General features: G+C 45.4%; 1 protein-coding gene across 3 annotated transcripts in view; it reads left to right on the forward strand.

The window, feature by feature from the left end:
- Positions 1 to 17350, forward strand: part of CSNK1D (casein kinase 1 delta) — a 65631-nt gene that overhangs the window by 13729 nt on the left and 34552 nt on the right. For all 3 annotated transcript variants that reach the window (XM_077251370.1, XM_077251369.1, XM_077251372.1), the window contains exons 4-6: positions 10750 to 10978; positions 14031 to 14201; positions 14872 to 15020. In XM_077251370.1, the coding sequence (XP_077107485.1) occupies positions 10750 to 10978; positions 14031 to 14201; positions 14872 to 15020 (549 nt within the window). The remainder of the gene's footprint in view (positions 1 to 10749; positions 10979 to 14030; positions 14202 to 14871; positions 15021 to 17350) is intronic.

The raw sequence follows: 17350 nt of genomic DNA on the forward strand, positions 1-17350 counted from the left end.
ATGGAGCATCTTATGGGGCCATAAAGAACTGTATGGAGCATTATATGGGGCACATTGTTATATGGAGCATCTATGGGGCCATAAAGAACTGTATGGAGCATTATATGGGGCACATTGTTATATGGAGCATCTATGGGGCCATAATGAACTGTATGGAGCATTATATGGGGCACATTGTTATATGGAGCATCTATGGGGCCATAATGAACTGTATGGAGCATTATATGGGGCACATTGTTATATGGAGCACCTTATGGGGCCATAATGAACTGTATGGAGCATTACATGTGGCACATTGTTATATGGAGCACCTTATGGGGCCATAATGAACTGTATGGAGCATCTTATGGGGCCCATCATGACCTGTATGGAGCATTATATGGGGTTCCTGACTCAATATGGATATTCAAAAATGCTTAACCTACTGATGTCTCAATTAATTTTACTTTTATTGGTGTCTATTTTTATTTTTGACATTTACCGGTAGCTGCTGCATTTTCCACCCTAGGCTTATACTTGAGTCATTACGTTTTCTCAGTTTTTTGTTACAAAATTAGGGGTCTCGGCTTATACTCAGGTCGGCTTATACTCTAGTATATACGGTACTTAGAAAATTGGTGAAGTGTTAAAGGGCCACTGTCACCCCCCTCCAGCCGTTATAAACTAAAAGAGCCACCTTGTGCAGCAGTAATGCTGCATTCTAACAAGGTGGCTCTTTTAGTTTTAGGTTCAAGTATACCCAAAATAAAGCGTTTTGATACTTAGCCACAATACCTGTCTCTAGCCTGGGAGGCGGCTCCTCACTCCCCAGCTTGAACCGCTACTCTGCCGTCACTCCAATCTTCATGGGCTTTTGGCGCCGCCCCCTCAGCGCTGTTTACGTTTCAAAACCGGCGCCTGCGCTGTGTACTACTGTGCTGCGCAGGCGCAGTAAGCTCTGGCCGACTGACGTCCCAGCCAGGCTTGCAGACTGCGCCTTCGCCGCACAGTAGTACACAGCGCAGGCGCCGGTTTTGAAACGTAAACAGCGCTGAGGGGGCGGCGCCAAAAGCCCATGAAGATTGGAGTGACGGCAGAGTAGCGGTTCAAGCTGGGGAGTGAGGAGCCGCCTCCCAGGCTAGAGACAGGTATTGTGGCTAAGTATCAAAACGCTTTATTTTGGGTATACTTGAACCTAAAACTAAAAGAGCCACCTTGTTAGAATGCAGCATTACTGCTGCACAAGGTGGCTCTTTTAGTTTATAACGGCTGGAGGGGGGTGACAGTGGCCCTTTAAGTATTCTTCACCCACTGTGTAATTGAGTGGTGTTGTTCCAGACAATGATCCATGCTTGCTCTGCTATAGTTTATGTAGGCTCTATCTGTTGTTGACAGTGACTTCACCTATAAATCCTGCATTATGGAAATTACAGGTTTTTTTAGTTACATTAAAATAATGAACACTACATATTCATTTTTTTTTTTAAGTGTCTCCATGGGTGTTCTCTCTTGTTTGCTGTATTCGATGCTGAGCTACAAGGTTCTGTTGAGGGGGGACAAGCTAGTGGCCAAAATGGAGCTACGTTTACCAGCGTTGCATACTTTATGTAGTAAGCTCTGGTCTGTCTGACAATTCTTCGAGGACACAGTAAGGTCACTGATGCCAGGTCATAGTCCACATTTTAGAACCAAGCATGTCTTGGCGCAGTGTGCCTGCTATATGGAGAATGGTGCGAAGAGATGGAGTGACAAACTTCCTCCTCTATGAGAACTAATGATTGACATCTGCAGCTTCCTGTCCCAGAAACAAAGGGCCTGGATTTATTAAGGCTAGTGTTTCGCACGTGAGTCATAATGAAGGCACCTGTGGAGTAAGGTACACCTAATTAATTCAAACTGCATGATGTTTAATGATTAATGAATTCAGCGCATTCTGCAAGATCCGTGTGCCATCGTCAGAAATGTTACTTCGGTAAAGGACTAGGATGCATTTCTGGTGTACATTTTGATGAATAAGGCACCAGTTTGGCGCAGCCTGGCAAAACTGACATAAACGCGGAGCCACTAACATGTTGTGACATTTCAAGGTGTCTCTTACACCAGAAAGCTGTTAAATGCCTTAATGAATCGTGTCCAATGTCTGGCATAGAAACTTAGAGGTATTCCCATCTCCAAAATCCTATCCCAACATGTAGTAGGTGTAATAATATTAGCAAATACCTCCAATTAGAAATGTAATATAGTTTTTCTGATTTGCTCATGGTCAGGCATTGCAGAACCTTAGGTATCCATAGTCACGACCACTGATATAGTGACAGTTTAGCTAGAGGCTAGTGGTCGTAACCATGGATACCTAAGGTCCTGCAATGCCAGCACATGAGCAATATTAGCAAATACCTCCAAATAGAAATGTAATATAGTTTCTCCTACGCCTCATTGGGGGACACAGACCGTGGTGTATGCTGCTGCCACTAGGAGGCTGACACTAAGTGATACAAAGAAAGTTAGCTCCTCCTCTGCAGTATTCACCCTCCTGCTGGCCCTCAGCTAACCAGTTCTTGCTTAGTGTCTGTAGGAGGCACTTGGGCCTGTTTTCAGACCCCAACTTTCTTATTTTAATTTTTATTTTTCTGTAAATTTTTATTTTTTATTCAACGGAGTGAAGGGGGCGATGGATCCTTTTTTATAGGACCCACTCTCCCCCGAACCAGCAACAGGCGAGCACGGCGAGTATACCTCCCCGTCCCTCTCCTGCGACGCTGGAGCACGCCAATTTTTACTGGGGCGACGGGTTTCCATCCTTGGTCCCGATCTCCCTTCCCCCTGCAAGACGGCGAGCACATAGAGCCTGCTCTAATGTACCTCTCCGGGGGCCCGACATACAAGGCCCACATTACATGGCGTTGCATACTTGCGGCAGAGCCCAAAGGGATTACAGAAGAGGATGAGGATGGAGCGCGCAGGGACAGGGGGACCTGCATTACCGGACTGTGAGTACATCAGGAATTCCCCTCCTGCGCTCCGGATCGCTTTGCGGCCGCACCGCCGGGCAGGCCGGAAATTTAGTCCCCGGCTTTTCAGCCGGAGTAGGCCGCAGTGGCCTCTATGGGGTAGGCGCCGGCGGTACTTGCGGCAGAGCCCCTGGGGAGAGGCGCCGGCGGTCAGGGAACTGCGGCGGTTAGCGTCGCTCCGTTGCGGCCGCCGCGCATCGCCAGGCAGGCCGGAAATTTAGTCCCCGGCTTTTCAGCTGGAGTAGGCCGCAGTGGGCAGATTCCTCCCACGGCCGTAACCCCGCCCCCTATATCGGCGCTTCTCGTCTGGGACGAGAGGCGCCCTGCAGATCTCGGGGGCCATTCTTCCTCTCGCTGCCTGCGTGGAAGATGCGGTCCTGGGGGTGCCACTGGCCGGTACGCCAGCGGCAATCATTCGGCGCGCGGCGCGCCGACGCGCTCCACCGGCAGGCTCCATAAATTTAGTCCCCGGCTTTTTCAGCCGGACTAGGCCGCAGTTGAAATCCCCTTCAGGGGCGAAGGTGCTTTCATGGTCCCGATGGGCTGAACTTCGTGGATGTACAGAAGCCCCTCTCCATGGTCCGGGCAGCCCCCACTGTCCCACCACTGTGAAAGCGGATGGTTCCTCTCCACCTCCCTAACAAGAGGGATGATGGATTGAGGTTTATTCCTCTATTCCTGCACCGTCCACGCTGCAATACCCGACATCCGCGGCGGCTCCATGCCGGGACGCGCACCGTTGGTGAGTGGATCCTGCCAGCGATGGGCTTCTGCAGCGGGATATTCACAGGCAGTCTCAGGCTTCCCTGTGGCCCACCTCCCTGAGGTAACGCTCCAGCCGGCTACAAAATTTAGCTCCTGGCTTCGGCCGATGTGTAGGCCACACCACCAGAAGCGCACTGTGGCGCCTTAAGGCGGCTCTGCCTTTTTTCCTGGCGTTTTTCGCCTGGCACGGAAGCGCTCAATTTTCTCGAGCAACGGGTGACCACCCCTAACTTCTACGCTGGCGCCGGCTGCAGAAATATACGCCCCGGCTTGGGCCTATTCAGGGAAGTCTCGAGGCTGCGCCCACGTCGTGCCTGTGGCTCCGCCCCCTAAATTGGCGCTTCTTGCTCGCTGCGAGATTTTACCTAAACCCGCATGACCAGTATTCCTGGTCTTAAAGTCACACGACCAGTATTCTCTGGTCTTAAGGGCACGTGACCAGTATCCCTTGGTCTTAAAGGCACGTGACCAGTATCCCCTGGTCTTAAGGGCACGTGACCAGTATCCCCTGGTCTTAAGGGCACGTGACCAGTATCCCCTGGTCTTAAGGGCACGTGACCAGTATTCCCTGGTCTTAAGGGCACGTGACCAGTATTCCCTGGTCTTAAGGGCACGTGACCAGTATTCCCTGGTCTTAAGGGCACGTGACCAGTATTCCCTGGTCTTAAGGGCACGTGACCAGTATTCCCTGGTCTTAAGGGCACGTGACCAGTATTCCCTGGTCTTAAGGGCACGTGACCAGTATTCCCTGGTCTTAAGGGCACGTGACCAGTATTCCCTGGTCTTAAGGGCACGTGACCAGTATTCCCTGGTCTTAAGGGCACGTGACCAGTATTCCCTGGTCTTAAGGGCACGTGACCAGTATTCCCTGGTCTTAAGGGCACGTGACCAGTATTCCCTGGTCTTAAGGGCACGTGACCAGTATTCCCTGGTCTTAAGGGCACGTGACCAGTATTCCCTGGTCTTAAGGGCACGTGACCAGTATTCCCTGGTCTTAAGGGCACGTGACCAGTATTCCCTGGTCTTAAGGGCACGTGACCAGTATTCCCTGGTCTTAAGGGCACGTGACCAGTATTCCCTGGTCTTAAGGGCGCGTGACCAGTATTCCCTGGTCTTAAGGGCGCGTGACCAGTATTCCCTGGTCTTAAGGGCGCGTGACCAGTATTCCCTGGTCTTAAGGGCGCGTGACCAGTATTCCCTGGTCTTAAGGGCGCGTGACCAGTATTCCCTGGTCTTAAGGGCGCGTGACCAGTATTCCCTGGTCTTAAGGGCGCGTGACCAGTATTCCCTGGTCTTAAGGGCGCGTGACCAGTATTCCCTGGTCTTAAGGGCGCGTGACCAGTATTCCCTGGTCTTAAGGGCGCGTGACCAGTATTCCCTGGTCTTAAGGGCGCGTGACCAGTATTCCCTGGTCTTAAGGGCGCGTGACCAGTATTCCCTGGTCTTAAGGGCGCGTGACCAGTATTCCCTGGTCTTAAGGGCGCGTGACCAGTATTCCCTGGTCTTAAGGGCGCGTGACCAGTATTCCCTGGTCTTAAGGGCGCGTGACCAGTATTCCCTGTTTTTAAAGGCGCGTGACCAGAATTCCCTGGTCTTAAAGGCACGGGACCAGTAAGTATCCCCTGGTCTTAAAGGCACATGACCAATCCGAAACTGGTCATAAATGAGGAGCTCTCTGCCGCTGATCCCAGTTTATCCCAGTGTAACTAGTTCCCTCAGTCTAAACTCCCTCGTAGAGCTTTTGCCATCCAGTCCGGATATGCGATTCACTGGATAGAAGCCTCTACGTGGGATGCTATGCCTGGTCTGATTTTTAAGGGCGACAGGCACTTTAAAGGGCGCCGGTCTCCCCACACCATCAACAGACGGGCACATGAAGGTTGCTTCCAGGTATCCTTTTTCTGCATCCAGGTCTAACGCCAGACAACCTGTCCTGTCCACCCGGAGACCTGAACTCTGTGGATGTACAGAGGCACCCTTTTTCGGGCGTCTGAGCACCCCCCTCTGCATCACCACTATTTAACAGAAGATGCAAGAAGGCGAATGTTCCCTCTCCACTTCCCTGTTAAGAGGATGGTGGATCGAGGCTCCTAATTTTTAACTCTGCAATGACCTGCTGGAAGCAGCGGCGCATTCTGCCACTCGGCAGATTAACCGGGTACAATCTCCTGTGGTTTACCTACCAGTATCCCTGCCCGATATGTCCTCAATTAAAAATGCCACGATCTGTCAAATAGCAAATCTGGTTTGTTCCGTTTTGCGGCTACGGGTCCAGCCCTCTACCCTCCCTAGCCGCCGCATGGATTGCTAGAGCAACGGTCTCCTGCCTGGAGACCTTAACTACCTTGATTCACATCAGTACCCCTTTCCTGAGACAGTTCAGCTGGTCAATCAAATTTTTGAGCGGGAGACTAACCAAGGATCGTACGTTCCTACAGCCCCGACCAACAGTGAAAGAGTTGTCCAGGACAGTCTAGATCTAAGGGATCTTGGTTCCCAAAAAAGGGAACGAGAAGTAGGACCGATCCCGGACCTCAAACTTCTAACAACTTTTTCACAAGGTTCTTCTTCTTCGAATGGAGTTCCTCCGCTCAGCCATTACTTCAACAAAAAAGGTGCAGTCTCTGGCATCCATCGACATTCGGGATGCCTAACCTCTTCAAAAATCCCTTTGCTTTTCCATTCGTGAACAGCATTTAAGTCACGACCTTGTCCTTTGGCCTTGCTACCGCACCCAGAGTGTTCGCAAGGGTCATGGCGGCTGTCATCTTGCACCTAGAGGCGTGGCCGTCCTGCCCTGTTTGGCCGACTGTTTACCCTCCCTTGCAGGACTACGCTGAGTCGTCTATATCACTTGTGATACCCTCTCACCTGGGCTGGTGGCTAGACTTAGACAACTTCTCATTTCCAGCCCAGCAGATATCCTTTTTTGAGGATGATCCGGTATTCTTCCAGAAGGGTGGTAAATTTCCCTCCAGACAAGGTCATGGTTTTTCAACAGGGAGCTTGCGCTCTTGCTCACTCATCCCCTCATTTCATTCGATTTGCTGGGAGGTTTCTAAAAAAAAAAAAAAAAAAAACTGAGACGACAATGGAAGCAGTTTCCTTCGCTCCGTTAGTTTTTCAGCAAGTCAAGCAGCCTTTCAGACGATAGTCTCTGAGCTCCTTCTTCATCCAGGGTTTTTTCTCCCGGTTCCATGGTTACTAGTAACTTCCAATGCCAGTCCTCTTCTCCCGATCATTGCTCTGGAGATCTCAAAGGTAGTCCTATAGTAGGTCCACTACCTTATGGCGGGTCAACCCAGCCGATTTCAATTGGACAGCGCCACGGCTGTGTCATACGTCAATCATCTAGCGAGTACCCACGTTCAAGCACCATGGCCAAGGTACCTCACATGGGCCGAGATCTATCACTCGGTGATCTTGGCAGTACATGTCCCAGGAGTAGAACTCTGGGCTGCGAACATATTTAGCTGTCAGGGTTTCACCTCAAGTGAGTGGGAACTTTCCCTGGAAGTCTTCCATCTGACCCGCCTTCACTGGAGCTCTACAGTTGTAGTTCGGAACTAAAACTAAAGCAATACAGCAAGGACCAAATACCAAAGAATAAAAATCAAAGCATAGGATTATTAAAATATGCCTTTATTTTATGAAAGTGGCAATGGTTACAATAAAAAGGGTTTTTTTATAAAATTGATATATAACTAATTAAACAAACTTGCGCGGTACCAGGTATAATTATCGTTCCTTAATTATCCCCCTATTATTATATAAGGATATATTAAAACGTGCTGTACAAAAATAGATCTCCCTTGTGTAAGAAGAGCATAAAACTCATATTCATTGTGAAAGATAAAAAATAAAATATAAAAAATATTTTAAAAATATAAAAATTATAGAAAAATCCTCATAATCACAATTATATAATTATAAAGTGTGCAAATATACCACACTGACGAAGGATAATTAACTCCGAAACGCGCGTCGGGCGAGGCGCAGGCACAGGTTCTGGACCCCTAAGGTATATATAATCATATAGTGGCTGTACAAAAAGTCTTTTTTCTATGCACGTGATTCCAGCATATGCTGGCACCTGTGAACCTAGTGATAGGTTCCTACACACCCTCTAGGTTTTTTTGTTGGTGGTTGGAAATAATTAAAATTTCACACTGAAGCACTTGGTCACTTTATATTGTGGTATATTTGCACACTTAATAATTATATAATTGTGATTATGAGGATTTTTCTATAATTTTTATATTTTTAAAATATTTTTTATATTTTATTTTTTATCTTTCACAATGAATATGAGTTTTATGCTCTTCTTACACAAGGGAGATCTATTTTTGTACAGCACGTTTTAATATATCCTTATATAATAATAGGGGGATAATTAAGGAACGATAATTATACCTGGTACCGCGCAAGTTTGTTTAATTAGTTATATATCAATTTTATAAAAAAACCCTTTTTATTGTAACCATTGCCACTTTCATAAAATAAAGGCATATTTTAATAATCCTATGCTTTGATTTTTATTCTTTGGTATTTGGTCCTTGCTGTATTGCTTTAGTTTTAGTTCGGTTCTTCACTGTGGATTCCACAGTACTTGTCACACAGCGCACCCTGGTGGTCTATCTAAGAATATATCTTTCACTATAATCTCTATAAATATACAATACAAGATAAAGTGTAATCTTGACCCACCATACGTGAACTGTGATATTTATTAGTTGTAGTTCGGATGGCGTCCTGACTGATCGCCTGTGTACTCGAGTTTGTTGTTCGGCCTCGAGATCCAAGAGCCATCGCACTGCATGCTCTGGTTATTCCGTGGTACCAGTTTCCACTTCCGAGAGTTTTTCAGAAGCAGAAAGGGCCCCAGTGATCCTCGGAAATCCGCACTGACCACGTCAGTTCGCTTGCGGAGCTGATAGCTTTCTGTCTTTCTGCAACAAAACTGCAAGTAAGGGACCACCTCGCAGGATGTTTTCACATGTAGTTCTTCCCTATTGCATACCGTTAGATCATTGGGATCTATTCTATTAGGGAAGGTCGCCCCCCTTTTTTCTCGGCGATATGCTCATCCTGACGAGTCTTCGGTGCTAACGGGTCTTTTCAGACCTTTTTCCCTTATTTCCTTCAAGGCAAGGTTGTCCTCAGGCCTTCCCCGTCCCTAGTTACCAAGGTGGTATTGTATCACTACTGTCATGAGGGCATAGTTCTTCCCTCATCTCTTTTGGCACCAGTCCACAAAATGGAATGAGTTCCCCATATTCCGAACGAAGCGAGTGCTTTGAGTAGGTACGTCTTGAGGACGGCGTCCTTCCCAAGGTTGGACACTGTATCTTGGGTTTCCTAACGGTAAGAGGAAGGCTTCCTGACGTTTACAGGAAGGGTTTGGCCGTCTTCATCGGCCATTTAGCCTGGTGTATTCGTTTCTCCATCCAGGAGTCCTTCCGTGTTAGATGACAGCCTATCTCCCTGTCTATCGTGGGTTCTAGGCACCAGGCGTCGACAAGACACGCCTGCAAGCTTGCAGATTCGTCCAGTCCGCATGCATTCTTCAAGCATTATAATTCCCAGACTTCCACAGATGTGGCTCTGGGCAGGCGGACTCTGCAGGCCGCGGTGGCGCACTTGTAAGTAGCAGTTACACAGGGCCTGATCTGACGTTGTCCCCACCCAGGGACTGCTTTGGTACGTCCCACGGTCTGTGTCCCCCAATGAGGCGTAGGAGAAAGAGGGATTTTTGTGTACTCACCGTAAAATCCTTTTCTCCGAGCCAATCATTGGGGGACACAGCTCCCACCCTGGTATTGGCTTATGCTTGTTTTTTTTTATAATCCGATATGCTATACTCTCATATATAATATGACATGCTGTAAGCTAATATGTTGTTACTGATCTCCTACTGCTTTTTACACCGAACTGGTTAGCTGAGGGCCAGCAGGAGGGTGTATACTGCAGGGGAGGAGCTAACTTTCTTTGTATCACTTAGTGTCCTCCTAGTGGCAAGCAGCATAACACCCACGGTCTGTGTCCCCCAATGATTGGCTCGGAGAAAAGGATTTTACGGTGAGTACACAAAAATCCCTCTTTTTCTGATTTGCTCATGGTCAGGCATTGCAGAACCTTAGGTATCCATAGTCACGACCACTGATATAGTGACAGTTTAGCTAGAGGCTAGTGGTCGTAACCATGGATACCTAAGGTCCTGCAATGCCAGCACATGAGCAAATCAGAAAAATTATACTACATTTCTAGTAGGAGGTGTTTGCTATTATTATTATTATTATTATTATTATATGTACTACATATTGGGATGTGATCCTGGAGATGGGAATACCTCTTTAAAGGGAATCTGTCACCCAAAAATCGTATATGAGATAAGGCCACCGGCATCAGGGGCTTATCTACAGCATTCTTCATACAATGACGTCCTCGTCTTGTCTTCACACTGCGGCTCCGGCACAGGCGTACTTTATCTGTCCTGTTGAGGGCAGAGCAAAGTACTGCAGTGCGCAGGCGCTGGGCCTCTCTGACCTTTCCCGACGCCTGCGCACTGCAGTACTTTGCTCTGCCCTCAACAGGACAGATAAAGTACGCCTGCGCCGGAGCCGCGGCAGGAAGACAAGAAGAGGACGTCATCGTATGAAGATGGGAGGCGCCGGACCGCGACGCCCATCGGACCGGAACTGGACCGCCCCTGGGTGAGTATAATATAACATGTTTTTCTTACCTTTCAGGTTACATCCGGGGGCTTATCTACAGCATTGTAGAATGCTGTAGATAAGCCCCTGATGCTGGTGGGCTTAGCTCATATACAATTTTTGGGGTGACATAGATTCCCTTTTAATGTAAGCATGGAGGAGTATGTACTGTACCATTGGACTGCTCTATAAAGACAGTCTGTGGTAAGAGAATTGTTTGCTGCCATTTTTGTTCTGTGACACGAGGTTTATGCTTGCTCTCTTTTATTTTTTGTTGCCAGATTAGTCGCATTGAATACATCCATTCCAAAAACTTCATCCATCGTGATGTGAAGCCAGACAACTTCCTCATGGGCCTTGGTAAGAAAGGAAACTTGGTCTACATTATTGATTTTGGACTTGCAAAGAAGTACCGTGATGCCAGAACACATCAGCATATCCCCTACCGCGAAAACAAGAACCTGACTGGAACTGCCCGCTATGCATCCATAAACACTCACCTGGGAATAGGTAAACCTTTTTTTTTTTTTTGTGCTTTTGCTTATTCTTCCTCACCTTCCAGGATCATTACTAATGATGAGCGAGTGTACTCGTTGCCCGGGTTTTCCCAAGCACGTTCTGGTGTCCTCCGAGTATTTAGTTTTCATTGAGGCAGCTGAATGATTTACAGCTACTAGCCAGCTTGATTACATGTGAGGATTCCCTAGCAACCAGGCAACCCCCACATGTACTCAGCCTGGCTACTAGCTGTAAATCATTCAGCTGAGGCGATGAAAACTAAATCTCCGAACAGTAATAAATACTCGGAGGTCACCTGAGCGTGCTACGAGCGACGAGTACACTCGCTAATCACTATTCATTACTTGTTTGTTCATCCATGGACCGCCATATGAAGGTTGCTTTTTGTGAGATAAGGTTTTGTTTTGAATAAGATTATTCATGTTATCGTACATTTGAAATGGTGGGAAAAGAAAAAAGAAATTTTTTTTTTTTTTTCTACAGAATTCATTTTGCGGTAAAAATGATGAGAAAAATTGTAACTGCAGAATACAAAAAATGTCGCCATTTTTTAAGATACCATTTCTCTTCTGTGTGAAGGCTCGTTTTATTTTAATTTTTTTATTACTGTTTTGGATACAAACGAGGTTTTGTTGTTGCTTCTTATTACTACTTTTTTAGTGGTAGCAGGTGGTGAGAGTTGTCTCAATGGGTTTTTATTCATTTATTTTTTTTATAACACAGCCTGCACCAATAGCATGCATCCATCATACAACATACTAGTGAATCCTGTGTCAGCAATGGGTTAAATGATATGTCTAACAGCCAGGTACCCAACCTTAGGGTCCTTAAACATACAATCAGCAAGCAAGTATTCCTTTGGAGACTAAAGGCCTGTTTACATGCTGCATTTGTTATGCATTTTTTTCTCCTGTGCATTTGTTCACGTGGAAGAAACACCGCATTTTACAGTTACAACAAATGAGATTTCTGAAATATTATTCACCCAGTACTTTTTTTTTTTCTTTGCTTTTTTTTTAAAAAAAAAAATACGCTAAGGTTATGTTAAAACTATCAGGATTTTTAGCTTTTTTTTTTTTTTTTTTACTTTTTTTTCTGCCGTTTTCCACGGAAAAAACCGCTTACATATGCATCCCATCATATTTAATGCATTCCGCATTTTTTGTGCACATGCTGTGTTTTTTTTTCTGCATTGGAAACGCATTCCGGAAAAAAACGCAGCATGTTCATTCTTTGTGCGGAATCGCGGCGATTCCGCACACATAGGAATGCACTGATCCGCTTAATTTCCGCATGGGGCTATGCCCAACATGCTCAAAGTAAGCTGATCATGTGCGGATGGTACCCAGGTGTGGAGGAGAGGAGACTCCCCTCCAGGCCCTCAGAACCATATCCTATGTAAAAAAATAAATAAATAAATATAAAAAAAGAATTAAAATAAAAAAGTTATATATTCTCCTTCTAGCGGCCCCCAGATCCAGCCCAGGTCTTAGCGATGCTCCCGCCAGCTCCCGTTCCCAGGAATGCATTGCGCAAATCAACTGGATGACGTAGCTGTCTCACGAGATGCTACGTCATCTGGGGTTATTGCCGCGAGGCATCACTGGGAATGGGAGTTGCCGGGAGCATCGCGAGGATCGGGAAGGCTGCGGGGGCCGCCGGAAGGTGAGAATATCACGATTTTTTTTTTATTTTTTGTATTTTTAACATATCTTTTTACTATTGATGCTGCATAGGCAGCATCAATAGTAAAAAGTTGGTCACGCTTGTCAAACACTATACAACTCCCTGCCAGGGGTAAAACGCATGTGGAATTGGCATGCGTATGCCCGCTAAACACTAGCGTTTTGCAAGCGTAATTAGCTTGCAGAATGCTAACGTTTTCCAAGCGATCTGTAGCATCGCTTGGAAAACTGATTGACAGGTTGGTCACACTTGTCAAGCATAGTGTTTGACAAGTGTGACCAACTTTTTACTATTGATGCAGCCTATGCAGCATCAATAGTAAAAAGATGTAATGTTAAAAATAATTATAAAAAAAATTAAAAATCGTGATATTCTCACCTTCCGGCGTGGGTGACCTGGTGGGAGCCGGTCACTTCTATAGTAACTGACAGTCGGAGAGGAGAGGAACAATGAAGTTATAAGTAAATGTTTCCGTATGCCGTGTCAGGGTAGTGGGCAACACCTAGTTATCAATTTATCCATTAATGTTTAGTCAGATGTAATAATAGAGAGAAACCAGTGTGCAGAACAATATAGGACCTGTTTTTTCTTGTGAGCATGCATGACCATTGCTCTTCACTGCCTATGGGAGCCCATGTGCACTAACACTTTATTCTCAATGCACTTTGGGACTCCTTTTCTTTGGGTCTGGCCACTTGAGACCCCACTGATCCAGTCATTATGTGAATATATGACAATTGTTCGTGTAATAACAGATTTAAAAGATTATCTACTTGAACAACCCCTTTTTAAAGTACCACTCCAGCACGTTGGGTTTTTTATTTCACCACTTGTTACCATATGTATTGGATGCCCAGTGTGTGCATTAAAATACTTACAAGTCACTGTCGTCTGCCGTTTCCAGCACGGCTCCGATTCCTCTGCAGCATGATGTGACCAGCTGGCTTACACAGCGTTTTGTGTGTGGATAAAAAGTCACTTTCTCAATGTAAGTCTACGAGACTAAGACTCTTAACTAACATTATGATTAGAAATAATGGTCCACAAAACTGCTGCAACGTGATGGTGGAGAAGGGAGCATAGTGCAGTGCTGGAAACGGCAGAGGACGCCGACCAGTAAGTATTTTATTGTGCACACTGTACGTTCATTACTTGAAGCTAACAAAGGAGGCAATAAAAACCATAGAAATGGGAAGCCCAGTGTTCAAATAAGGAACATGTACTCTACTCCTGCACCAGCGTCGGCACTCGCACAACATGGTCACATCGGCTCTGAAGCCAATGACATGCCAGGAGATCTGCACTTGGTACCATGCAGCAGTTTTTTAGTATTCTAAATGTTTATCTGTCCCTACAGAGCAATCTCGCCGGGATGATCTGGAGTCATTGGGCTACGTACTGATGTATTTCAATCTGGGTTCTCTGCCATGGCAAGGACTGAAAGCGGCCACCAAACGACAAAAGTACGAGCGCATAAGTGAGAAGAAGATGTCTACACCCATAGAGCTCCTGTGTAAAAGCTACCCATGTAAGTAACCAGGCTCCGTGCACTAGTCAGGGATTAATAATGGAAAATCTCAGCTCCTGTAGTTGGCCTTTATGGTTGTGATATAACAGGACCACCCTTTTAATCTTGCCACTTTAAGAGGGTCTAAAGTAGGCCATGTTCACCTGACGTGGATTTGTAATCAGGATTTCACACTGCTAATCTGCAGCAGTTTTCCAGTGCAATACAAGTAAATGAGATTTTCAAAATCGGTAAAAAATCTGCATAAAAATAAAACACTGGTGCTGATTTCACATCTACCATTCTTTCCTCTATGTAATTCTCTGTTACCCATGATGGCTGCTCATAAACATGTATTAGGTATTCTTAAAAAGTGCCAAACATCAGCCTGTTAAAAGGATAATCCAAGATGGCCAGTATGACCTGGCAATCCCCGGTGTTCCTCCAGCCTTGATGTCCTGCTTGTTACTTATTGTAGTGAATCTTCAGAACCTTTGCAGTTACGGCACATTTCCATCTCCGATCTTGGATCTATCCCATCTTTGCAGGCACCTTGAATTTTTAGCTAAATTATATGTACAGTCAACCGTGGAAAATGTGGCTCAGTTCTCCTCTTTACTGTATCATAGTAATGTCAGGATGCTGTTCTCCTAGTTTCAAAAAAATGTTAATTTTTTTTTCCCCCTTTTAGCGGAGTTTGCCACCTACCTGAACTTCTGTCGGTCTCTACGCTTTGATGATAAGCCGGACTACTCGTACTTACGGCAGCTATTCAGGAATCTCTTCCACCGTCAAGGGTTTTCCTACGACTATGTGTTTGATTGGAACATGCTGAAGTTTGTGAGTAAAGCTCTATAAGACACCTTCTGCTTCTCTTCTCTCCATCGCCACAAGGAATTGAAAATGACTAGTAAACCCTTCTTTTTTTAATTCCGACAACCCTCTCTCACTTTGTTTCATTTCTTCTATATTTTTGTTTTTGATCGTACCTTAACCCCTGAAAGGGGTTATTCAGGAGCGCACTGCTGCCGGCTTCCTGCTTTGCTGAGAGCAGTGCACCCTTAAAGATTGACTGTTCAGGCCAAAAGCATGGTCGCTCCTCTGAACTAACTGAGTTCTCCCAATCTACCAGCAGAGGCTGCTTTGCCTCTACAGCATGTGAGAAGTGGCTGGATCCAGACCAGGCTGGGTGGCCGGTAACCAAGACAACAAGCTGTAAGCTCTAAAATTTAAAAATCATGGCTATCGTGCGGGCACAGGAGCTGCGCCTGCACAATTGCTGCTGGGAGTTTGGCTTACATGACAGCAGAGACCCGACTCAGCCACGGAGTTGCCCTTAGAGCCCTCAGTTGTTTAATCCCCTAAATACCACAATCGATCTCAACATTTGGGAGAGGGAGGGGGCTCGATCGTGATGATGAAAATTATCATTGCAAGGGCCCGATCATTGTTTTGATATCCTGAGGTCGTCATGACGACCCCTGCGTCACCCAACTACAGAAAGCCTGATAGACCCTGCTCAGAGGATGGTCTTAGAGGCTTGCATCAGTGCAGCACTGACGGGTATAAAGCTGGTGCATTGTACTGCATTGTACCAGCAATCAGAGAGTGATAAGAGTTTAAGTGCCACAGAAGACCGAGTAAAAAAAAAATAAAAAAAAAATCACAAAGTAAAAATTTTATACCCATACATACATATTATGCAAAAAAGAAAATAAACAAAAAAAAAAGTACATATTTGGGGTCTCCGCATCCTGAATGACCCTACCTATAAAACTGTCACACTAGTTAACCTCATCAGTGAACACAGTGAAAAAAATAAATAAGGCCAAAAAAGATACTTTTTCGTCATACTGCCTAACAAAAAGTGGAATAAAACGTTATCCTAAAGACGAATGTGAATACAAATGGTCGCGCTGAAAACTTCTTCTTGTCCCGCCAAAAACAAGTCGCCATCAGCAGAGAAATAAAAAAGCCATAGCTCTCAGAATATAGCAAAAACTATTTTCTCCGTAAAATAGATTTTATTGTGTAAAAGGGCCAAAACATAAAAAAAGGTTATAAATGTGGTATCACTGTAATCGTATTGACCCCAAGAATAAAGCTGCGGAATGGCATAAAAAAAATTCCTGAATTGCTGGTTTTTATTCATTCTGCCTCCCAAAAATCTGAAAAGAAAGTGATTAAAAAATGTTACATGACCAGAAATGGTACCAATAAAAAAAGTCAACTCGTACCTCTAAAACAAAATGGCTGTTGGCAACAACATGGAAAAATTGTAGCTCTCAAATATGGCAATGCTAAAACCTTGTTTTTGCACAAGAAAAAAAAAAAAAAACAATTTGCCTTTTTAGTGTGTGACAGCAGCCAAACAGAAAAAGCGATATAAATCTGCTGTCGCTGTAATCACTTTATGCGACTGCTTGATGACTTGTTCAATACCATGCAATACCAATGTATTCCAGTATATGGTAGCAGGTTTTCTCACAAACTACTCTTTATTCCAGGGCTGTGGTTCGGTAACCAAACCTCCAACTCCTCAGTAGTCCTGAATCCTGATTCATGACCACAGCACTGACTCCGCCAAAATGGCCACTGACTTCATGACTCAGACTCCACAACCCTGCATTATTCAATAGATTTTGGATTAACAAGTTAAATTTGATGTGTTTATAAAAATGTTCCTGTGCTGAGATAATCTTATAAATGTGTCCCTGCTGTGTACTGTGTAATGGCCGTGTCTGACTGTGCAGGAACATGGTCTGATCATACCACAGCTCCTGGGCAGGGGGGAAGGAAGAGACTATACAGACATTACAGCATGGGCTCACAGCGGATTTTTTTTTTTTTTTTTGGAGGTAAAATATTATTTAAAAACAAGCAGGGAAATGTTTTACCTCACAGAAAGTATCAGCTGTGCTGTGCTGTCCTGTCTGTATATTCTCTTCTGCATCCTCCCCTGCCCAGGAGCTGTGGTATGATCAGACCATGTCCCTGCACTGTCAGACACAGCCATTACACAGTACACAGCAGGGACACATTTATAAGATTATCTCAGCCCAGGAACATTGTATTTAACACATCCAATGGTGGAACTTATTATTCCAAGATCTATTGATTAACCCCTTCCCGACCCATGACGCCTATGTGGCGTCATGGAATGATCGCAT

Source organism: Ranitomeya variabilis, chromosome 4 (genome assembly GCF_051348905.1).
Source record: "Ranitomeya variabilis isolate aRanVar5 chromosome 4, aRanVar5.hap1, whole genome shotgun sequence".
Classification (NCBI taxonomy): domain Eukaryota; kingdom Metazoa; phylum Chordata; class Amphibia; order Anura; family Dendrobatidae; genus Ranitomeya; species Ranitomeya variabilis.